We start from the raw sequence: 26,228 nt of genomic DNA, 5'->3' as shown, positions 1-26,228 counted from the left end.
GGAAATGTTTCTTAGGGAATCTTCATACTAGTTAAAATGGTTTTACATCTGCCGAAACTTGCAGTGTTGTTGGGTAACGAATGGTCGGCCCGTCCAACTTTAGTCTTTCCTTAATAGTTTTAACATAATTCCAAATATTAATTTTCGTTTCCTATATTCTATTCAAAGATCGGACGTTGTTATTTCGTTCCTACGTTCGCAAAACTTCCATAGATCTGCAACACTTTTTGTTCTGTTATAGAGTATTAGAAAAGGGAGGTATTGGTTTTTGACCAGACCAGTGTCTCAACCATATGATCTCAAAATCCATTGTTAGAGGCTAGTCATTGCATAAACGGAATGTCCATTTTAATACAATGACGTTATTCTAAAGTTTCCCCCAGCTAATTATTAAAGTAGAACTGTAGAGCTCGAATTAAGCTAATGCCCATTGCCATCTTTATTTTCTAAATATTAAAACTAAGAAATATGCAGCATTCCAACACCTGTGTTGTTGTTTAGCATAGGGAAATATATAAATATAATATACCTTTGTTGCTAATTTCTTAATCCGCTGCTATTATCTAGATTGTGTCGCGCAGATTATAGAAAATATAAAAACGCCTACCACTGCAAAGAATCAATCATAACACTACGAACACTTCTTCCGTTTAAATCAAAATCTACAGGAAACAATTATAACAACAATGCGTGCCTTCGTTGTCTTGTGCTTGGTGGCCGTTGCCTGTGCCGATAAATTGGGATACAATTATCAACCAGTTGGTCACTCTTCCTCAGGATTATCGTTTACTCCTGGTGCTGCTGGCTCAAATGTAGCTCCCAGCTATGATGGTGGTGTTGGCCCTTTCGAAGGCGCAGGTTCTAGTGCAGCACCATCTTTCGCCCCTCAAGCAGAATTAGAAAAGGAATTCTATACATTTTCGGCCGATGATGCTGATTTCAATGAACCCGCCAGCTCCGAGCAATTGGCCAATGCTGTGAAACAAGGTCTGCGTGTAGTTTTCATCAAGGGCCCCGAAAGCAATGGTTTGGAAGAAGCTGCCTTGGCTTTGGCCAAACAAGCTGCCCAACAAGAAACCGCCATCTATGTTCTCAACAAACAAGCTGACCTCGCCGATTTGGCCAACAAACTTAACAACCTCAACACTGGCAACAACAACAAACCCGAAGTTCACTTTGTCAAATACCGCACACCGGAAGATGCCGCCAATGCCCAACGTGCTATTCAAGGTCAATACGACTCGTTGGGAGGTCCTTCCCATAACTTTAATGGTGGTGTTGCTCCTGTCCTTAACTTTGCTTCCCAAGCTCCCGTGGCTGCTGCTCCCGCTGCTTCTGCTCCTGGTGCTAGCTACTTGCCTGCATCCGTCTTCCGTCACTAATAGGATGAGTATTAGGGATATTTTTAAGTTAAGATAATATTTTGTTGTTAGAAAAATAAAATTGTTACATGTTTTGTTAAATTTGATTTAAAAAGTGTTTTGTTTCCCTTTTCAATATTACGTTGGGAATACGAAGAATGTTAGAATTGAAAATGGCTTTCCATTATTAAAGGATATGTGCTTGGGTAGCTTTGTCTACCTCTTGGATGAGGGTACGATTAGTTCAGTACAGCTAAACCGGATGGGGTATATTATTAAGATATCAAATTGTAACACCACAAAATATTATTTGGAACCAAGAGGGTATAATTTAAAGTTTAATAAACTATGTTCATCTGTCTCAAAGACATAAAATCATATAGACTCTATAAAATGCATTCTGAGAAAATGGCTTGTTGCTATAATATGTAATGTCATGACTGAGGCATGTTTCTTGTGAAAACTTTACTTTAGAAGGAAATGACAAATAAAAAATTGAATAAAACTAAAATCGGTTCAAAATGTAATAACATAATCCTTTCCAATTATTTGCATATTGCCATAGCGACTGAATTCACAGTCACAGAATTCACAGATGTAAACACACTCATCATTTTCAATATTTTCCGGCAATAATTGTGTAATATTGGATCCCCATTAGGCATAGCCCCAATATAACTCTGCCTGTAGATTTCAAGTATTTTGAAGATTTGAGATAGCATTTCCAATTGAATCAATGTTTTAGCGTTAGAGGATCTCAGGCGATATGAATTCACTATTGGATATGCTACGTCGCGATATTTGGCACTTCTAAATTAAATTATACACATATATGTTGCAAATTTGTTTGCGTTTTTCCGATTTTATACATTACTAGCTGGCCCGGTCCGCGTTGACGGCCCGTAGTTTTTGTCTATTATGCATATTTGTCAAAGCATAATTATTCACAGATATGACTGATATAAGTGTTCACGTACTGGTCGATTAATTTTTAATTTTTAGTCAAATGAGCAGTAATTTGGAATTTATTGTATTTTGTACACCTCATAATTGAGGGCTGAATGATTTAAGAATAGCCAAAGTTAACTACTTTTTTAAACCCATTAACACCTCAGATTGTGCATTAGAGTCCTCATAAGTCCCCCTAACCATGTCGGTCTTTTTGTCCGCCAAAAGTTGGACTTGAGAGGGTACTATTACATGGAGAAAATTCTAAAATTTGTAGATATATTGAAATTTTTGTGTAAGATTTTCACAACCCCCCAAATACACATTTTTAGCTAAATCCTTTGAAATATGGTAGAATCAGGAAGTACCTTTATATGGGCACTACTGCGAAATATCGACCTACATTGAAAACTTTCTTCTACCCCTTATAATCCAAGATGACAAATAGAGGCCAAATCAAAAATATAGCAGAACAATATAGCATGTCAAACTGAAAAAAAAATTCACGTGATTTAAAGAAGTAAAAATAGTTTTATCCACCTCATAATTGAGGGCAGGCTGATTTCAGAATAGTCAAATATAATTACTATTTTACACCCATGTCATTGTCATTTAAATTGTAACTTGGAGACCCCATAAAGTCCATATTTTTCATCATAGTATAATTCAATGACGATTCAACAAATATTCCGTCCTGTGCTACTTTCTCATATTTATAATTTGTTCATGTTTTCACAATTTATTTCATATAAATGTGCATCCCAAATCTACTTTCCCAACCAATATTCTCTTGGGGGTTACAAATTAGAATACAAAATTTTCTTTTCTGACCACACATTAGATGTGAAAGTGGACTTGGGGATACTCCAATGTGGGGACTTTACTTAAATAAATTCCTATGTGCCAATTATCTGTATGATGGTTCCCTACCAGAAGGTTGGATAAAAAAAAATTTTAGCCAAATCAATTGATGAAGGTGGTCAAGACCAATATGGGCCCTACTCCGGAAATTTTATGCGAAGAGGTTCTCCACCCCCTTAGAAACAAAAATGCTAAATAAGGGCCAAAAAATGAAAAAAGTAGTCAAGACCCAAAAAATAGCTTAAATCATAGACGGTTATATAAATATGAAATCGGGTTGTACCCTTATCCGTGAGTTATGATCAATATCAAGACCTGCAAAAGCGATTTAAGGTATCTTGAATGTTGGGACGAATTTTTGGAAGGATATAAATCCTTTTCTTACTAAAAGTCCCATTCGCTCTACTATTTTACTGATTGTACTTTACTTAAATAAATTTCTATGTGGCAATTATCTGTATGATGGTTCCTTACCCCAGGATAGTATAAATACAATTTTTTAGCCAAATCAATTGATGAATGTGGTGAAGACCAATATGGGCCCTACCCCCTTAGAAACAAAGATGCCAATTAAGGGCCAAAAATAGAAGAAAGTGGCGAAGACCCCAAAAATAGCTTAAATCATACGATGGTTATATATGATCGATATCATGACCTGCAAAAGCGATTTAAGGTATCTTGAATGTTCGGGAAGAATTTCTGGAAGGATATAAATCCTTTTCTTACTAAAAGTCCCATTCCCTCTACTATTTTGCACCCTTTATATTTGGTATTTTACCGACTGTACGCCCAAAAAATTTTGCATTTTGAGCTGTCATTGGACGGATTATTGTCACATGAAAGAAGTAGGTCGACGCTTTGAAATGAGCCCCATTAGTCTTTTTCGGTCATTTTTGTTTGTTTAAATTATTTTAAAATTCAATTCCATTGAAATTTTTTTCGATAATTCCCAATTTGAGAATTTTTGCAATGAGATTTCTCTTTTGTGATTTTTTAGGGATTTTGAAAAAGTAATTATCTTTTAACTTTGGCGTGATTGCGTTAAATTATTTCGATATCATCTACTCCGTTTCGCTATCACACTCCAATGTAACTCGCCATCAATTTTAGTTCTCAAGAAATCAAGTCAATTAAATAAATTGGTATTAATATCCGAATTCAAAAATAAAATATAAAAAACACTACGAATGTACATTAGAAAAAAAGTAAGTCAAAATGGAAAAAAATCATGAGAGTTAACGACAGGGCAGTAGTCTAGCATTTTGGAATTTGGTTTTTATGTGAAATTGCTTGGATACCAATCAGCACGACAGAGAAGGGTAAATATAGGCCAAATTCCATGGTCAAAAACCAAAGCCAATATTTGTGCAGGATTGTCTGACATTATTTAAAAGAAAAACAAGTAAGCAAAGGCTATAGTCGTGCGGGGCCGACTATGTTATACCCTACAACACTACAATATGTTAGAAGGCCCCATATGTCCAAATCCATATTGGAAGATTTCGCTTTTGAAACTAGGATTTTGACTAGGGACCTTTGCCCAATATTTCTGCACTCCGTCGGGCTGTTAGTTTTCGTAGTCCATTTTACAGCTAAATATAATCCAATAGTCATCCAAAATGCTAGAATTCTTCCCTGTTCTTAACTCTCTTCACAGACGTGTCGATTGGCTTAAATTGTGTGATCGGAAAAACATTTCTGTTTTTGGTTAATTTGGACCCCCAAATATTTTGCTCCAAAAGCTAGAGGCCCCTCTGTATCTCCAGATTTAGACTCATCTATATGATTTGCTTGTCTACGATTTTTGGCGATATTCGTCAACAAAATCAGCATAAAAAAGCCAGAAGTTCGCCTTTTGTGTATTTCGGATATCGCCTGTAAGTAATGCAGGTATTTTTGCACACAAAATTAGTTGTCCATTGTACCCGCTGTCCTAAACTCTAACTTTATGCGAGATTTCGTATCCTCTGATTTCTATTTGTGACCTTTATAACGGCTGCAAAATCAGGAACATTTTTAGTTGTTGGTCCATTTCAACGCATCTTTGAAAACAATAGGACATCTTTTAAAACAATAGGCCTAGCCCTTCTGAGTCCAACCCTACCCTTGTGAAAATTTTTGTAAGAATCGGACGATATTTGCAATACTTATATTATATCCCCAATCTGTGTTGTTCAAAATATTATGAGTCAAATTGAAAAATCGCATGCGATAAAAAATATGAAAATATAAAAAAAAATGTCACAAAATACTACAAAATCTAAATTAACATCATTATTGGCATATTTTTCTGCGATTTTTTTAGATTTTATACATTTATGTCAAGAGGGCATTCTGAATTGACAAAATTTGTCAAAATCGCTCCAGCCATTCTTGAGATATAAGCATTCTAACTAACATCCCCTTCCTTGGTATATACACATGGTATATATTTCGCCATATATAACCGATATATTTACTATCGGCATCTACGTAACGGTCAGAATTGACCTGTTCGTCTATTTGTGATTTCGCCGGGATTAAAAATATTCGCGGTTTAATGGAAAATTCGACTTTTATTTAACACAAATGTTGTGACCTATTTCACCCACTAAATATTATTACATGGGACAGACGGACGGACGGACATATATGGCTAGATCGACTCAGCTCGACGAGCTAGGAAGATCCATATATACTTTCCTATGTGGGAAACCAATATTTCGTGGTGTTACATAATTGTTGGCCCAATCAAACTTATAATACCCCCAACACATAGTGTTGTAGGGTATAAAAATTAAGTAAAATGGGTTTTGACACAAGGAGGTTTTCCAATATATTCTAGTGTTGTAGGGTATCACATGGTCGGCCCCGCACGACTATGGCATTTGCTTACTTATTTTTACCTGTTCTGTAGTGTACACTGGTTGTTTTAGGGGCTTAAATGTCGTCCATGAACCAAAGAAATGCACTCTATAAACTTTGTAAATGGAATGCTGTTGTTCTCAATACCTAGTAAGAAGTAAATTCCACCTGTTGTCTATTCTTACTATGTACCGTTGTATAGTATGAAGTATCAAATTGGTATCACTTTTAAAATTCATTGTTGGAGGCTAATCATTGTATGAATGGAATGTCAATCTTAATACAATGACGTTGTTTTTATGTTTCCCCCACCTAACTATTGAACTTGATATACGCCGCTAGAATTAAGCTACTGCTCATTGTCATCTATATTTTCTTAATTCCAAAACTAAGAAATATGCAGCATTCCAACACCTGTGTTGTTGTTTAGCATAGTGAAATATATAAATATTATACACCTTTGTTGCTAATTTCTAAATCCGCTGCTATTATCTAGATTGTGTCGCGCAGATTATAGAAAATATAAAAACGCCTACCACTGCAAAGAAGCAATCATAACACTACGAACACTTCTTCCGTTTAAATCAAAATCTACAGGAAACAATTCTAACAACAATGCGTGCCTTCGTTGTCTTGTGCTTGGTGGCTGTTGCCTGTGCCGATAAATTGGGATACAATTATCAACCAGTTGGTCACTCTTCCTCCGGATTATCGTTTACTCCTGGTGCTGCTGGCTCAAATGTAGCTCCCAGCTATGATGGTGGTGTTGGCCCTTTCGAAGGCGCAGGTTCTAGTGCAGCACCATCTTTCGCCCCTCAAGCAGAATTAGAAAAGGAATTCTATACATTTTCGGCCGATGATGCTGATTTCAATGAACCCGCCAGCTCCGAGCAATTGGCCAATGCTGTGAAACAAGGTCTGCGTGTAGTTTTCATCAAGGGCCCCGAAAGCAATGGTTTGGAAGAAGCTGCCTTGGCTTTGGCCAAACAAGCTGCCCAACAAGAAACCGCCATCTATGTTCTCAACAAGCAAGCTGACCTTGCCGATTTGGCTAACAAACTTAACAACCTCAACACTGGCAACAACAACAAACCCGAAGTTCACTTTGTCAAATACCGCACACCGGAAGATGCTGCCAATGCCCAACGTGCAATCCAAGGTCAATACGACTCTTTGGGAGGTCCTTCCCATAACTTCAATGGTGGTGTTGCTCCTGTCCTTAACTTTGCTTCCCAAGCTCCCGTGGCTGCTGCTCCCGCTGCTTCTGCTCCTGGTGCTAGCTACTTACCTGCATCCGTCTTCCGTCACTAATAAAATGAGGATTAGGGATAGATTTAAGTTAAGATAATATATTGTTGTTGTTAGAAAAATAAAATTGTTACATGTTTTGTTAAATTTGATTTATAAATAGTTTTGTTTAAATTTTTTAATTCACTACTCTGGGATTCATATACCATGAATTTAGAATTACAAGTGGCTTTTCACTTCACAATTTTTACCGTATTCATATTATTCTGGAATTTTATGGGATTCCAAATGAGGTATATCGGTTCTGATATTCGGTACCATTGATTGAAGCCACATTTCCCAAAGGGATAGCTTCAAATTTGGTGTTTGGTCATTATTCTTTTTGTACATGTTTTCTATAGGTACCTCCAAATATTAGGCATATTAAAGAGTTTGTTAGATATTCATATTTGGAATTTTGTATTTGTTTGTATTTGTATTTGTTGAAGTCACTACCACCACAGGTAGGGGGTTTTCCCTATGGCCTTTATATTCAGTATTTTGAAGATTTTCGCCTCATTTTCAAACAGAATTGGTTAAAGGTTGATAGTTAAATTTGTTAATGGACACTACATTCTCTGGTAGACATGTTTCTATATAAGTTCATGGCTTTCTCTACCCTTATTTCACAATACCTTCTATAAGTTCTTCAAAAGTAAAAATTTGAGGTTCGTAATGGTTAAACGTAAACGAATATTTTTAATACCTATGAAAATGACACTCATGTAGCGGTCATAAAGTGGATGCTGATATCGGATATATAGCAAAATAGGTAGAATCTATAGGTATAAGACAATAATGTTAGTTTCTAGGCATTAACTCAAGAATATTTTTTTAAAGATGTTCGCAAAATTTTTAGGAGTTTAAATGGAAGAAAAACAGTAAATTTTTCACTCTTCCACATTTTTTGATGTGTTTGGATTGAGATTTCTTGGAAAATATTTATTTTTGGAATATAGTGTCTTCCAACATTGAACATCCTTATCCTCAAGCGTGCACCAAATGGACCTTTTTGCATTAACAAAAATCGAGAAAGAAGATGCATTATTCGCTTGAAATTATGGAGATATTTTGCTGTATGGGCACCAGAAGAATACCAAAGCAGAGGTAGAAATAAAAGACACATGTATAGACGTTTTAACGTTTAAATCGCAAAGTAAAATAGAGGGATAAGATCCTCCATCTTCAACACTTTTGTAACTTTTTATTGAGATACTGAATATCCAAAATGTGGAACCATTTCGTAAGTTAAATACCTAATTCTAAATACTTCCTTTAGAAACTGTGGCTAAAATGTTATATAGCAAAATCATGGATCTACATTTCCTATCTTAGAACCTAAATCTCAGCTTCCTATCACAAGTTGTTTCCTATGCTAGCGTGATTAAAGCAGACGGAAGGCTGGGAATGCCTAAATTGACTTACATATATACATAACTTCGATGATTTACATACAGAATGATCATTTTATTGTGCCATCCAAATTATCATGGAAGGTATAAAAAGACGCTATTATGTTACGGTTAGTGATTATACCCTACACCACATAGTGGTAAGGGTATTATGTCTTTGTGCATTTGTTTGTAACATGGAGAAGGAAACGAGATAGACCCATAGTTACTTTTGAGAACCTTCATAGAATCACTTTCTGAGTCGATTTATGCATGTCAGTCCGTCTGTCCGTCCGTCCGTCCGTCTGTCCATGTATTCTTGTGAACAAAATGCAGGTCGCATTTATTATCCGATTGAGATGAAATTTTCCAAACAATACTTTTTTGGCCCAAGGACGAACCCTATTGAAATTGGTGAGAATCGGATCAAATTTAGATATAGCTCCCATATATATCTTCATCCGATTTCGTGTTAAATGTGCACCAAATATCCACTATCAGTCCAAATTACCTGAATTGTGGCACACCCAACCGAGTTCGGCCTAGAAGCAAGTATATCAAATTTGGAGGAAATCGGTTCAGATATAGCTATAGCTCCCATATATATCTTTCATCCGATTTGATCTTTAAGTCCCTCACATTCCTACTATGCACTCCACAACCGTGATATTTGGTACCAGGTATTAGATGGAGCACAGAAATAGCTGTTTTAAATTTTATCGAAATCGGTTCAGATTTGGATATAGCTCCCATATATATCTTCATCCGATTTCGGGTTAATTGACCACCAAATGGCCAATATCAGCCCAAATGGCCCGAATTTTGGCACATGTGACCGAGATTAGCCTTAAAGCAAATACAACAAATTTGGAGAAAATCGGTTCAGAAACAGCTATAGCTCCCATATATATCTTCATCCGATTTCGGGTTAAATGTGCACCAAATGTTCACTATCAGTCCAAATTGCCTGAATTTTGGCACACCCAACCGAGTTCGGCCTAGAAGCCAGTATATCAAATTTGGAGAAAATCGGTTCAGATATAGCTATAGCTCCCATATATATCTTTCATCCGATTTGATCTTTAAGTCCCTCACATTCCTACTATGCACTCCACAACCGTGATATTTGGTACCAGGTATTAGATGGAGCACAGGAATAGCTGTTTTAAATTTTATCGAAATCGGTTCAGATTTGGATATAGCTCCCATATATATCTTCATCCGATTTCGGATTAATTGTGCACCAAATGGCCAATATAAGTCCAAATGGACTGAATTTTAGTACATCGGACCAAATTCAGCCTAGAAGCAAGTATATAAAATTTAATGAAAATCGGTTCAGATATAGATATAGCAACCATATATATGTTTCATCCGATTTAGAGTTTTAGTCCCATACATTCGTAATATTCACTCTACAACCGTGATATTTGGTACCAGGTATTAGATGGAGCACAGGAATAGCTGTTTTAAAATTTATCGAAATCGGTTCAGATTTGGATATAGCTCTCATACATATCTTCATCCGATTTCGGGTTAAATGTGCACTAAATGGTCAATATCAGCCCAAATCACCAGTCTAGAAGCTAATACGTCAAATTTGGAGAAACCCGGTTCAGATATAGCTATAGTTCGTAAAATGCACGATAGAATTAGATAGATTTTGATTTTGTACCAAATATCTCATAGAGCTCTGAAATGCCCTGTATAAACCTTTTTACGAGAGCTCTACTAAATATGCATAGTGGTGTAGGGTATCATATAGTCGGCCCCGCCCGACTTTTGAGCTTTCCTTACTGGTTTTTTTTGAAAAAAATGTGGATATGTATGATTAGAAAGGAATGTACTTTAAAAAAAATAAAGATTTTAATGCGTACTTTCCTAGACTATATGCGAAATTTCTATACCTCAATAAAATTTCAAAACTCTGTTTAATACGATGCACAAAAGGGAGAAATCACAACAAGTAAAAAACACTAAGTTCGGCCGGGCCGAACATTTGGCACCCTCCATTATTGGATAAAGAAAATTTTTTTTTTTATAAAATTATCTGAATTCAATTGAGTTCCAATTTAAACTGCAAAGACCAGTAAGACCGTTTGGATAATGCTGTTAAAAATGCATAAAGTGGGTGGGCTTGTTATATGGGCGTCATACTAACACGGGAACCTTTATATACAATTTTATACTTTATGGATTGTTATCTACCAAATTTTTTTAAATACTAAATTTGAAATATTTTCGTAAGTAAATGTGACTAGGATTATCAAAATACCGAATACCGTGGACCTAAATATAAATAAAAATATTCCATGTTCTGCCAATGGAGGTAGAACCAATTATGAACAAAAAATACAAATTATTAGACAAATCCGTGAAAAAATGTGGCAAAAATCTTCAAAACAGAGAACATCGGAAGGTACCGTTATATGGGGGCTATACAAAAACTTGAACCTATGCATACAATGTTTCGTCACCGGAGCTAGAACCCATTAGGACCTACAAATACAAATTTGTAGACAAATCTGTGAAAAAATGTGGCAAAAATCATCAAAAAGCCGAATATCCGAAGGTAACGTTATATGGGACAATACACAAAAGTAGACCTATACATACAATTTTTCACCACCGGAGCGAAATTATGACCTAAAAATACAAATTTTTACACAAGTCCGTGAAAAAATGTGGCAAAAATCATCAAAATACCGAATACCGGGAGGTACCGTTTATGGCGGCTATACCAATATTTGGACCGATATATATCATTTTCAATACCAAACATCCTAGACACAATAAAAATTGTTCTGCCAAATTTTTAAGCTCTATGTCAAATAATATGGGATGTATCGTAATCTCAACAGACAGACGGACATCATTAAAACGATATAGAATTTTATGCTGATCAAGAATATATATACTTTGTGGGGTCTAAAATGTATATTTCGAGGTGTTAACTGAACGTAATGTACCCTCCATACTATGGTGGAGGGTATAAAAATGAAGATATTATATCTACTCAGAACTCTAAATGTCAACTTACACATGATTTAGTTTCAAACTGTGATCAAAAGATTTAAAATACCGAAAATCAGTAAGTAACGCTATATGGTGGCCATACCAAAACGTAGACCACTATTTTCCATTTTTGATAACAACATATCAGGAGCAATATAAATGTCTTTATAATATTTCAAAGCGATAGAATGCCTCCTTGACTTAGTCTTCGTTTTTGAGGAGCTGAACCCACTGTGAGATGGTATGATGGAAGCTACTGAAGGTTAACTTGTAAAGGTTTAGCATAGCCCCATCATATTTATTGAGAATTTTAATTTAAAGTCCATTTTAGGTTGGAAATATTTAAAAAATTCCCGTAAAAGATTTCTATATGTAATTATACCCTACAAAACTATGTGTTGGGGGTATTATAAGTTTGATTGGGAAAAAAAGTTGTAACACCTCGAAATAATGGTTTCCCACATAGGAAAGTATATATGGATCTTCCTATCTCGCCGAGCTGAGTCGATCTAGCTATGTATGTCCGTCCGTCTGTCCATGTTAATTTGTAATTACTCTACAGGTCGCAATTGTGGCCCGATCTTCACGAAATTTAGAATGTAGGTGGGGTTAAGGTCAGAATATAACCTTGTTTCTTTTGGAGATGATCGCATAATATTTAGACCAAATACTGAAAAATTTCTTGATTTTGCAGTTGCTTTACAGGCCACAGTTATAGACCAATCGAAGCGGAAGTTAGCATGGGGCTAGAGCTTAAGGCTGGGCAGAAGCCTTCAAATTTTCATGGTCACCGGGTAATATTTAGTGGGTGAAATAGACCATAACATTTGTGATAAATAAAAGTCAAATCTTCCATTAAACCGCGAATATTTTTTATGCCGCCGAAATCACAAATAGACGAACAGGTCAATTCTGACCGTTACGTAGATGCCGATAGCAAAAATATCGGATATATATAGCGAAATATGTACAATACATATATACAAAGGAAGCGGATGTTAGCTAAAATGATTTTATATCAAGAATGGCTGGAGCGATTTGGACAAATTTTGTAAATTTTTTCATTTTACAACACAGGTTGGGGTTATTATATACAGATTGCAATTATTGTCCCGTCCTCACAAAATATTTCACAAAGGTAGGTTAGGCTCAGAAGGCTAGGTCTATTGTTTCCAAACATGTCAGCAATATATTTAGGGTTTGAAATGGACCAGCAACTAAAAATGTTCCTGATTTTGCAGCCGTTATAAAGGACACAAATAGAAACCAAAGGACAGGAAATCTTGCATGAAGTTAGAATTTAGGACTGCGGGTAGAATGGACAACTACTTTTGTGTGAAAAAATACCAATATTACATACAGGCGATATCCAAAATACGCAATAGGCGAACTTCTGACTTTTTATACCCTACAACACTATGTGTTGGGGGTATTATAAGTTTGATTGGGACAAAAATTATGTAACACCACGAAATATTGATTTCCCACATAGGAAAGTATATATGGATCTTCCTATCTCGGCGAGCGGAGTCGATCTAGCTATGTATGTCCGTCCGTCCGTCTGTCCGTCTGTCCATGTTAATTTGTAATCACTCTACAGGTCGCAATTATGGTCCGATCTTCACGAAAATTAAAATGGAGGTGGAGCTAGGGTCAGAATAGAACCCTATTTCTTTTGGTGATGATCGCATAATATTTAGGGGTTGAAATGGACCAAAAACTGAAAAAATTCCTGACTTTGCACTTGCTCTACAGGTCGCAATTATGGACCAATCGACGGAATTTCGCATGTAGCTAGAGTTTAGGGCTGGCAAGAAGCCTACCCATTTGGGTGGTCATCGGATAATATTTAGCGGGTAAAATAGACCATATCTTTTTTGTTGAAAAAATTCAAAATTTTTCATTAAACCGCGAATATTTTTAATCCCAGCGAAATCACAAAGCCATGTCAAAGTTACTTCTGATCTTTACATTGATGTTAACATCCAACAAAACGGATATATAGCAAAATATATGCGATATATATGTTTATCAAAGAAGATATGCTTGAAAAATCTCTTATATGTCGAGAACGGCTGAACTGATTTCGACAGTTCTCATTAATTCAGAATGGCCTCTTGGCAGGAAACATAAAACGTCTAAAATATCGCATAAAAATATCTCTCTAAAGATGAAAATATTGATTTTGTAAAATTTTCTCATATTTTTCCGTTTTGTCATATTTTTGGCATATTTTCATTTTGAATTAAACATTTGGTAATATTTCTACAGCTAACAAAACTAAGTAGTTAGGATATCAGGATATCATATACAGATCGCATTTATGGCCCGATCCTTACGAAATTTTGCATGGAGATAAGATGAGGGTCAGAATAAAAGCCTATTCTTTTTGGAGATGATCGCCATATATTTAGGGGTTGAAATGGACCAAAAAACTGCAAAATTGTCAGTAGGTCGTAATTATGTGGGTTACCGAAATGTCCATTCCAGTGACTTTTTGGAGAATTCACAAATACAGGAAAGACGCACTTCTGACTATTTCGTTAACGAATATAGTCAAATGTCTGTATCTCATATAGATGCGTTTCAGTCAAAAACCAATAATAAATGTCAATCTTTTGCCACTTCTTAGAGATTATAGGTCTTTGGGAAATATTGGTTCCAGATCTAGGAAGACCATTTATGTGCAACATCTACCAATAAATTGGAAATGAGCAAATTAGTTTATGTTGCTATTATCCGAAAATTAGAGAACGAAACCTGATGATTTTCTTTTATTATTTGTCACAATATCTTGTGGAATTCTTTCGAGTATCTCGCCTATATAAACTGTATCGTTTATTATAGTGTTGTAGGGTATTCAACGGTCGGCCCCGCTCGACTGTAGCCTTTGCTTACTTGTTTATGCTGATTTCGTTTAACGAATATTGCCAAATATCGTAGATAAGCAAATCATATAGATGAGTCTGTATCTTGGAGATACAGAAGGGCGTCTTGCTTTTGGAGATGATAGCAAACTATTTTGTGGTTCAAATGAACCAAAAGCAGAAAAAAATCCTGATCACACAATTGAAGCCAATCGACACGCCTAAGAAGATAGTTAAGCACAGGGAAGTATTCTCGCATTTTGGATGACCATTGGATTATAGTTAGCCGTAAAATGGACCACAAAAATTAACAGCACGACGGACTGCGTAAATATTGGGCAAATTTCCCTGGTCAAAATACTAAGGGTAATATCTGGGCAGTGCTCCATGACATAATTTCAAAAGCCAAATCTGCCAAAATAGATTTGGACAAAAGGGGGCTTCTGACATATTGTAGTGTTGTAGGGTATCACATGGTCGGCCCCGCACGAATATAGCCTTTGCTTACTTGTTAAAAAGAGTGCGCAATCTACTTCCACTTTCGATATTGAAAATATAATGGTCCAAAAATTATGAATTTAGTTTAGGAATTTGTTGTTTTTTTTTTTTTTTCATTTGAAAAACAAACAACTACAATAAAAATATTTTGTAGGTTTATCACTTTTGCTAAATATAGCAAAGTTTTATTGTCTTTATTAACACTGAAATGCAAATTAAGCGAACTATAAAACATTTCTCCATAACTGATAAACTGCAATTCATATGCTAGAAGGTCTTGGAAAACCCTTGTTTGACCGTGATTTGCAACAACACCAATACTTGTTGTTTACCACAAAACACTAAATATTTAAAATTTTTTATTGTCACTTCATAATCTGCGGGTATTATCTTCAAAATACATCTTTGAAAATTGTCAACATATAAAAACACCTACCACCACTGCATAGAGTCAGACATACCTCAACGAACAATTTATTCATTTCAAAACAAAAGCTAATCTGCAGCAAATAACCGTAACAACAATGCGTGCCTTCATTGTTTTGTGTTTGGTGGCCGTTGCCTGTGCCGATAAATTGGGCTACAACTATCAACCAGTTGGTCACTCCTCCTCTGGATTATCCTTTACTCCTGGTGCAGCGGCTCCCAGTTATACCTCCGGATCATCCTTTGCACCAAGTGGTGTTGGCTCCAATGTAGCTCCCGGTTACGATGGTGGTGTTGGTCTTTTCGAAGGTGCAGGTTCCAGCGGAGCTCCCTCATTCGCCCCTCAAGCTGAATTGGAAAAAGAATTCTACACATTTTCTGCCAATGATGCTGATTTCAATGAACCTGCCAGCTCTGAGCAATATGCCAATGCTTTAAAGAAGGGTCTCCGTGTTGTATTCATCAAGGGTCCAGAAAACAATGGTTTGGAAGATGCTGCCTTGGCTTTGGCCAAACAAGCTGCCCAACAGCAAACCGCCATCTATGTTCTTAACAAACAAGCCGATCTCGGTGATTTGGCCAACAAACTTAACAACCTCAACACCGGCAACAACAACAAACCCGAAGTTCATTTCGTCAAATACCGTACTCCTGAAGATGCTGCCAATGCCCAACGTGCTATCCAAAGCCAATACGATTCCTTGGGTGGTCCTTCTCACAACTTCAACGGTGGTGTTGCCCCAGTCATCAACTTTGCATCCCAAGCTCCTGTTGCTGCTGCTCCCGCTGCTTCTGCTCCTGGTGCTAGCTATTTGCCTGCTTCTATATTCCGTCACTGAGTAAATATTATGACCCTAGGAGTCATTTGATTGTTTATTTTGTTACTTCAGTTAAATAAAATTGTTATTGTTTATAAAATCGAACTCTTTTCTTGTCTTTATAATCCTTCCATAGTCTTCTTTTATAAAGTTCGCCATGGGAATTCTTATGTTCATTTGGTATTACTGTTATTTGAACAAATATCTTTGCGAGATAGTTCTTAAACTTAGACCTACATTAAAATTAATTTTGAATTTCCACAAAAAACTGTAAGGAAAGATCAAAAGTCGGGCGCGTCCGACGATACCCTACACCACTATTCGTATTAAGTAGAGCTCCCGTAGCAAGAAAAGTTTATATTTGGAATTTATGTGAAGTAGATCATACCAACTATGAACCATATTTGAATGCGTATCATGGCTTTAGAGAAGTCAAAATTTGGAAACTAACTCTGAATCGATGCGGGGTCGAATATGTGATACCCAACAGTATAATAATTTGGAAGTCCCCTTTGGTCCAATCATTTAGTAGGCTTTCGCTTTTGAAATAATGTCATTCAGCCTGCTGTCATTTCTAAGCCACTCGTCCGACAGCTGTTACAATTATTCATTATATTGTTTACAAGCGAACAAAAGCATTTTGATGAGAATTTTCGAGAAAAAAAGTTATTCGTGATGGAATTTAAGCGTAATTTCTTTATATTTGGCTGAAAATCCACAAGTGGCCACCATTAGAGCGCTCCAGCATTCATTTTTTGTGTTTCGTACCATCGCTCGTTACCGTGATACTGGTAGCGTAGCCCGACGTCAAGGAAGTGGATGGAAGAAAACAGCACATCAGCAGATATGGTTCGAAAAGTAAAACAGTTCGCTTGGCCGAAAGTGTAAACAGTTATAAACAAAAAAAGTGATCGTGCTTACTTGCCAAAGAGGTCAGCTGAAAACGTGCACCTTCGGTTGGCCACCAAAACTCAAGCGCCGGCTATGATGAAAATGTGGGCCGCCATAACAGCCCATGGTCGCTATCCGCTCGTTTTAATCAACCCTGGCGTCAGAATAAATTCCGAATATTATAAATATTCTGAAGGTTGTATTAAAGGCTTGGGCACGCATACATTTTGGCCGCAGACCTTGGACATTCCAACAGGATTCAGCACCATCACACCCAGCACGCGCCACCCAAGAATGCTTATAAAATGAGGTTTCTCGCTTTATTTCCTGCTCACAATGGCCACCAAAATCTCCGGATACCGATCCATGGTCGGCACTAAAAATACAAAATGTCCGGCATTTTGTTCACAAAAATAAATGAACGGATGGACGGACAGACTGACATGCATAAATCGACTCAGAAAATTATTCTATGAAGATCCTCAAAAGTAACTTAGATCTATCTTACCTCCTTCTCCATGTTACAAATCAAATACATAAAGACAACTATATGAGGTAGGGTATAAAAGGTTTGAGGGTTAAGATGTTGACCATATAATCCTGATATTGTTATCTGTAATATTGGCTAAAATTTTACATTTCCTAGAAATTTTAATACAATTTCAAATGTCGAAGAGGTGGCATCTTTGTCCCTTTATGTTCTTTACTCTGCAATGTAAACTTTCAAAATGTCGATATGTGTCTTCTATTTTTAGGTCTAATTTGATAATCGGCTGGGTTTACTTTCCTACAATCATTGAATCGCACAGTGTTTTCGTATTGCGTACGTTTCTGCCTAGTTTCTAATTTTCCTGATTGAATTGTATTTGTGGCTATCTTTATAATTTATTTTCTCAATATTAATTACACAATTCTGAATTTCAAATTAAATATTCTGCATATCGGAATTTTAAAATGTTTCAATAGTTCGATTTTAATGAATATCATATTAAATTAATTTCAAATAAAATATTTGAATTTCAAGTGATTTTCTATATTCACAATTTTGATAATTTTAACCCAATCGGTATTACGTTTTCGTTAAGAGTGATACTCTTGTAACAGAACAATTTCCTCCCGATGTCGGATATTCCAACACATTTTTTATGTGATTATTAGACATTTCGAATGTTTCGGCAGTTGTACCACAAATTACATGCGCGAAGGCTTTGCTCGAATTTGTCGAAGGTTCTACATCGTTTACAACGGCACTGACATACATAAATGATATATGATTCTCATCTCATCGAAGTGAAATATGAGTATATGTTGTTCCATCTTCAAAAAAAAGTATAAAGCCTTAAAGGCCCGCATCGTAGTATTGTGGAGGGTATTGCCAACATAATGTCAAAAAATATGTGGTAGGTCTGGTTCATAAAAAAACCGAAACCAGTGCTCAACACTGAAATAAAAAGAATAACAACAAATTGTACCATAACATTTCATTTTTTATTGCTTCTGTACGATAGAAGCAATGAAACGGTTATAAAATGATGTGGCGTTGTTGGAATATACAACAATAATATATTTCCATACTGAACATTTCCTATTTTATAATGCATATGCAATCGCAATTTAAATACATAATCAAATAATTTTAATACACTCTACCATATTATTAGTATTATTATTATTATTATTATTATTATTATTATTATTATTATTATTATTATTATTATTATTATTATTATTATTATTATTATTAATAAAAAGTTAAAAAAATGTGGCAAAAATAATCAAAATATCGAACATCGGGAGGTACCATTATATGGGAGCTATACCAAAACGTGGACCTATACATGCAATGTTTTGCCACACGTACAGGGACCCGTTATTACCTACAAATACCAATTTTCAGACAAATCCGTGAAAAAATGTGGCATAAATCATCAAAATACCGAATATCGGGAGGTACCGTTATATGGGGACTATACCAGAACGTGGACCGATATATCTCATTTTCAATACCAACCATCCTAGACACAATACCAATAGCTCTGCTTAATTTTGGCGCTCTACGTCAAATAATGTGGGCTGTATCGTGATTTCAACAGACAGACGGACAGACAGACGGACATCCTTAAATCGACTTAGAATTTTATGCTGATTATGAATATATATACTTTATGGGGTCTACGACGAATATTTAAGGATGTTACAAACGGAATGACAAAGTTAATATACCCTCCTTTCCAAGGTGGAGGGTATAATTAAATAGCTGTATTCAGCTATTCTTTGTCAAATAACAAAAAGATTTTTCCAAAAAAAAGCCTGAAAGCAACTGATATACTTGTGATAACCATTTTAATATATGAAAAAATTGGACCAAATATGAAATCTGGTACATATTATACGACATTTATAATTGTTGAGATATTTAACTCTTTTTGATATGATACCCTACAACACTACAATATGGTAGAAGCCCCCTTATGTCAAAACCTATTTTGCAAATAAGGAACGTTTTTGTTGTTGGCCACTTCAACCCCTAAATTAATTACGGACATCTTTGAAAATTTTCGTGAGGATCAGACGATAATTGCAATATGTATATAATCTTTTTTTGCGATTTTTTTAGATTTTATACTCTTACGCCAAGAGGGCATTCTGAATTTGACAAAATCGGTCTGGCCATTCCTGAGATATAAGCATTCTAGCTAACATCCCCTTCCATTGTATATACACATTGTATATATTTCGCAATATATATCCGATATATTTACTATCGGCATCTACGTAACGGTCAGAATTAACCTGTTCGTTTATTTGTGATTTCGCCGGGATTAAAAATAATAGCGATTTAATGGAAAATCTGACTTTTATCTAACACAAATGTTATGGTCTATTTCACCCACTAAATATTAGCCGATGACCATCAAAATTGGAAGACTTCTGCCTAGCCCCAAGCTCTAGCTCCATGATAACTTCAGCGTAATTTGGTCTATAATTGCGACCTCTAGAGTAACTTTAAAATCAGGAAATTTTTCTGTTTTTGTTTCGATCATCTCCAAAAGCAATAGGGCTCTATTCTGGCCCTAACCCCACCTCCATTCTAAATTTCGTAAAGATCGGGTCATAATTGCGACCTGTAGAGTGATTACAAATTAACATGGACAGAGGGATATACATAGCTAGATTGACTCAACTCGCCGAGATAGGAAGATCCATATATACCTTCCTATGTGGGAAACCAATATTTGGAGGTGTATTTTGGCCCAATCAAACTTTTAATACCCCCAACACATAGTGTTGTAGGGTATAGAAACACTGCAATTTAATTGAGGCTACGATTATTACTATTCATATAGGTTCAGTTGTATTGCTACCTCGAGTCCTTCTAATAGTAGCAGAAATGCCGCTCAACTTAAAAAGAATCCCGTTTCCACTACGCTTGGCATTTGTTATGACAACTAAACAAGTAAAAAAGCAGTAAGTTCGGCCAGGACGAATTTGAAATACCCTCCACAATTTGGAATGAATTTGGAAAGTTTTAAAATAAATAAATAAATAAAATCCGTTAAAAATTCTTTTATAATTTTAAAAATACTGAACATAGCAGTTTTTACGAAGAAATGGACATTTGTCATAGGCCATTACAATATTCAAATACGAAATTTGAAAAAAGAAATCAGGTTAATAATGTCGCTAAAATCATCAAAACACACAATATCGGGAGGTACCGTTATATGACAATTTTGTGTCATAGGCTGTAATGTCCATTACGAACTTCAAACCCCAAATTTGAAACAATTCCGGTGAATAGTGTCGCTAAAATCATCAAAATACCGTAAATTAGAAGTACCGCTATACGAAGACGTGGACCTGCACAGACAATTTTCTGACATAGGCTGTAGTATCCATTACGAATTTTAAATACCAAGTTTGAAACAATTCCGTTGAATAATGCCGATAAAATCATCAAAATACCGAAAATAGAGAGGTGTCATTACATGGGGGCTATACCAAAACGTGCACCTACCTGGCCCATTTTCAATACCAAAATTCCTGCGCACATAGTATACATTTGTGTAAAATTTTATCAACCTACTTTATTTCGTTCGGAAGCTAGAGTTATTTCCCTAGACGGATAGACGGACGGACATCGACATAGAATTTTATGATGATCAAGAATATATGTACTTTGTTGGTTCTAAAATGCATGCTTCGAGGTGTTACAAACGGAATGACAAACTTAATATACACACCATACTATGGTGGAGGATATAGCGATTTTCCCACACGGACGGATATGGTCAACGTAGTATCTTATGGTGATAAATTATTATTTCAAGGAGTTACAAATGAATTGACCCCATAGTATGACTGAGGGCATAATTAAATAACAAATTGATTAAAATAAAATACTATCAACACTTTATTAACCTACAAATTTACAAACAACAAAAGTCATAACTTAACGTATCAGCCAATAGGATATGCAATTACAACCATTAATTCTTAGTGGCGGAAGATAGAAGCGGGCAAGTAGCTAGCACCAGGAGCAGAAGCAGCGGGAGCAGCAGCGGCGGGAGCTTGGGAAGCAAAGTTAAGGACTGGAGCAACACCGCCATTGATGCTGTGAGATGGTCCACCCAAAGAATCGTATTGACCTTGGATAGCACGTTGAGCGTTGGCAGCATCTTCAGGAGTACGGTATTTGACGAAGTGAACCTCGGGTTTGTTGTTGTTGCCTGTGTTAAGGTTGTTAAGTTTGTTGGCCAAATCACCGATATCGGCTTGCTTGTTGAGAACATAGATGGCGGTTTCTTGTTGACCAGCTTGTTTAGCCAAAGCCAAGGCAGCATCTTCCAAACCATTGTTTTCAGGGCCCTTGATAAAGACAACACGGAGACCTTTCTTCAAACTGTTGGCATATTGGTCAGAGCTGGCGGGTTCATTGAAATCAGCATCATTAGCTGTGTAGGTGTAGAATTCCTTTTCAAGTTCAGCTTGAGGGGCGACTTGAGCTGGTGAGGTAAATGAAGGTTGACCTTGGAAAGATCCAACACCGCCATCATAACTGGGACCAAAATTGGAGGCAGAACCACTTGGTGTGAAAGATGATCCGGAGCTGTAGCTGGGAGCAGCATTGGAGGCAGCACCACCTGGTGTGAAAGATAATCCGGAGGAGGAGTGACCAACTGGTTGATAATTGTAACCCAATTTATCGGCACAGGCAACAGCCACTAGACACAAAACAATAAAGGCACGCATCTTCTTCTATTTCTCTAGTTTACTCTTTGGTTGATGAAACGTTCGATTGTTAATGATACAGTTTTAAATTGAATTATCTTTTATAAAGCAAATTACGAATATATTAGAAAAAAAACTAGCTTGAACATTTATTATTATTTGCTTGAGCTCGGAATCGGAAGTTAGTTTTCTGCAAAAAAATGCATAAATTAACGAATTAAAATATAAAATAGATCAAATTGTTGGTAGTCGAGATATATTTTATATCTTTTTGAATTCTAATCACTGTAACTCTGTATAGTCGTTTATATTTGTTGGCTTGAAATCCTAATGTTAGAATGTACAGGGTGATATAAAAAACCTGCAACAAAGTCAAACGCCATAATTTTTACTCTTTTTTTTTAATTTTATTGAATCAAGGCACAAAAGTCGAAAATAGCATCAAACGGCTAGTGAAACTGTCACACGGTCCACATCATCACCATGGCCGGCAGTTGAGTTTTGGTGGCCAACCGATGGAGCACATTTTCAGCTGACCGCTTTGTTACTTGCCAAACACACGATCATTTTGTTTGTTTACAAACTGCTACAAACAGCGGGAAAACCAAATTCGGCAGTTCACCACTTTCGGCCAAGCGAAGCAATTCTTTAGCTCTTTTGAGCCTATTTTTCTTACTGCTGTTGCGGTGTAAGTTCTGGCACTTTTTTGAATTTCAATGGCTTAACCCCGAGTTTATTTTTCAATATTTGCCGAAAAGAATATTGCGATATGTTCACGAGCCATCGCTTCATTTCTTTTCGAACCATTTCTGCTGATGTTGCTGCTTTCTTCCGTCCACTTCCTTGACGTCGTTCCGTCCACTTTAAATGATGGAGTGCTCTAACGATAGCCACTTGTGGTTTACAAGCCATATATAATGAAATCACACTATCACGCTTAAATTCCATCTCGAAAAACTTTTTTTCTGGAAAATTTTCACCAATATGCTTTTTTTACGATTGTGAACAATATAATGAGCTGTCAATGGAATAATTTTAACAACTGTCGAACGAGTGGCTAAGAAATGACAGCAGTCTGAAGGTGGTTGCAGCTTTTTCATCTCAACCATTGTTCAGCGTAAAATTCTAAGACGATTTAGCCATGTCGTCCGTTCGTCTATTGTACAATTTTAAAATTTTGCACAGATCTGTCTTTTGTCTTCAGGCAAGTCAAGTTCGAAGATGGGCTATATCGGTGGAATTGTCTGAAATTCTACATGAGGAGTTCTTTGTGACTACTTTACCCCCTGAAAGAGAATTGTCTATATAGATCCACGACATCGTATGTCCCCCATATAACGGCAACGCCCGATATTCGGAATTGTAATGTTTTTTACCACATTTTCCAATGGAATTATTTTAAAATCGTCACATGGAGCTCTTGAGAATACTTTATCCCCTGGAAGAGAATAATCTATATAGGTCCACGATATCGTAAAGCCTCCATATAACGGTACACAAGGAGTTTTTTGTGAGATCTTTACCCTCTAGAAGAGAATTGTCTAAATAGGTCCACGTTTTAGTTTAGCACCCATATAACGTTACCTCTATATATTCGGTGTTTTCGTGATTTTTGCGACATTATTCACCGGAATGGTTTCACATTTCGCATATAAAGTTCGGAACCATTACTACGGAATGACACAAGTTACTTATGCAACAACACCTTTCTATAATCCCCATATAACGGATTTCTTTTGAGCGGTATTTTCGACGGATTTTTATACCCTACACCACATAGTGGTAAGGGTATTATGTCTTTGTGCATTTGTTTGTAACATGGAGAAGGAAACGAGATAGACCCATAGTTACTTTTGAGAACCTTCATAGAAGCACTTTCTGAGTCGATTTATGCATGTCAGTCCGTCTGTCCATGTATTCTTGTGAACAAAATGCAGGTCGCATTTATTATCCGATTGAGATGAAATTTTCCAAACAATATTTTTTTGGTCCAAGGACGAACCCTATTGAAATTGGTGAGAATCGGATCAAATTTAGATATAGCTCCCATATATATCTTAATCCGATTTGATCTTTAGGTCCCTCACATTCCTACTATGCACTCCACAACCGTGATATTTGGTACCAGGTATTAGATGGAGCACAGAAATAGCTGTTTTAAATTTTATCGAAATCGGTTCAGATTTGGATATAGCTCCCATATATATCTTCATCCGATTTCGGGTTAATTGACCACCAAATGACCAATATCAGCCCAAATGGCCCGAATTTTGGCACATGTGACCGAGATTAGCCTTAAAGCAAATACAACAAATTTGGAGAAAATTGGTTCAGAAACAGCTATAGCTCCCATATATATATTCATCCGATTTCGGGTTAAATGTGCACCAAATGTCCACTATCAGTCCAAATTACCTGAATTTTGGCACACCCAACCGAGTTCGGCCTAGAAGCAAGTATATCAAATTTGGAGAAAATCGGTTCAGAATAGCTATAGCTCCCATATATATTTTTCATCCGATTTGGTGTTTAAGCCTCTCACATTCGTAATATGCACTCCACAAGAATAATATTTGGTACCAGATGTAAGATACAGCCCAGAAATAGCTGTTTTAAATTTTATCGAAATCGGTTCAGATTTGGATATAGCTCCCATATATATCTTCATCCGATTTCGGGTTAATTGTGCACCAAATGGCCGATATAAGTCCAAATGGACTGAATTTTAGTACATCGGACCAAATTCAGCCTAGAAGCAAGTATATCACCAGTCTAGAAGCTAATACGTAAAATTTGGAGAAACCCGGTTCAGAGATAGCTATAGTTCGTAAAATGCACGATAGAATTAGATAGATTTTGATTTTGTACCAAATATCTCATAGAGCTCTGAAATGCCCTGTATAAACCTTTTTACGAGAGCTCTACTAAATATGCATAGTGGTGTAGGGTATCATATAGTCGGCCCCGCCCGACTTTTGAGCTTTCCTTACTGGTTTTTTTTTTGAAATTTTTCAAGTTTCTTCCAAAGTATGCAGGGTATAAAAAGTTCGGCCCGCCCGAACTTAATTGTATTTTTATACCCTACACCACAAGGTGGTCAGGGTATTATGTCTTTGTGCATTTGTTTGTACCAGGCAAAAGGAAACGAGATAGACCCATAGTTCCTTTTGATGATCTGCATAGAATCACTTTCTGAGTTGATTTATGCATGTCAGTCCGTCCGTCCGTCTGTCCATGTATTTTTGTGAACAAAATGCAGGTCGCATTTATTATCCGATTGAGATGAAATTTTCCAAACAACATTTGTTTGGCCCAAGGACGAACCCTATTGAAATTGGAGATAATCGGTAAAAATTTAGATATAGCTCCCATATATATCTTCGTCCGATTTGCCTTTTATTGTGCACCAAACGTGTAATATCAGCCCGAATAGTATGGAATTTTGCACATGCAACTAAATTAGGCCTAAAAATAAGCATGCCAAATTTGATGGAAATCGGTTCAGATATAGCTACAGCTCCCATATATATTGTTCATCCGATTTGTTATTTTTGTCCTCCGCAGCCGTAATATGCACTCTGTAATAACAATATTTGGGGAAATATATCAAATGCAGCTCAGAAATACATTTGCAAAATTTTATCGACATCGGTTCAGATTTGGATATAGCTCCCATATAAAACTTCGTCCGATTTACCTTTTATTGTGCACCAAACGTCTAATATTTGCCCAAATGGGATGGAATTTGGCACATACTACCGAATTGAGTCTAGAAGGTGGTATGCAAAA

The 26,228-nt window shown here is 36.3% G+C and overlaps 4 protein-coding genes across 4 annotated transcripts; 3 read left to right on the top strand and 1 right to left on the bottom strand.

The window, feature by feature from the left end:
- The first annotated feature begins 671 nt into the window (after nucleotides 1-671).
- On the top strand, nucleotides 672-1,382 carry LOC131805445 (uncharacterized). Its single transcript, XM_059128604.1, has one exon. The coding sequence runs from the start codon at nucleotides 687-689 to the stop codon at nucleotides 1,380-1,382; it is 696 nt and encodes a 231-aa protein (XP_058984587.1). The 5' UTR covers nucleotides 672-686.
- A 5,247-nt stretch (nucleotides 1,383-6,629) lies between these two features.
- On the top strand, nucleotides 6,630-7,325 carry LOC101890276 (uncharacterized). The gene has a single exon (XM_005190077.3). The coding sequence runs from the start codon at nucleotides 6,630-6,632 to the stop codon at nucleotides 7,323-7,325; it is 696 nt and encodes a 231-aa protein (XP_005190134.2).
- An 8,271-nt stretch (nucleotides 7,326-15,596) lies between these two features.
- On the top strand, nucleotides 15,597-16,337 carry LOC101890113 (uncharacterized). The gene has a single exon (XM_005190076.3). It carries the CDS (start codon nucleotides 15,597-15,599, stop codon nucleotides 16,335-16,337), a length of 741 nt encoding a protein of 246 aa, XP_005190133.2.
- A 5,367-nt stretch (nucleotides 16,338-21,704) lies between these two features.
- LOC101889669 (uncharacterized) lies at nucleotides 21,705-22,460 on the bottom strand. Its single transcript, XM_059128603.1, has one exon. It carries the CDS (start codon nucleotides 22,458-22,460, stop codon nucleotides 21,705-21,707), a length of 756 nt encoding a protein of 251 aa, XP_058984586.1.
- Nucleotides 22,461-26,228: the final 3,768 nt, after the last annotated feature.

The sequence above is a fragment of the Musca domestica genome, unplaced genomic scaffold (genome assembly GCF_030504385.1).
Source record: "Musca domestica strain aabys unplaced genomic scaffold, Musca_domestica.polishedcontigs.V.1.1 56, whole genome shotgun sequence".
In the NCBI taxonomy this organism is placed as follows: Eukaryota; Metazoa; Arthropoda; class Insecta; order Diptera; family Muscidae; genus Musca; species Musca domestica.
Note: the sequence above shows the minus strand (reverse complement) of the source record. Positions and strands in the feature narration are given on the sequence as shown.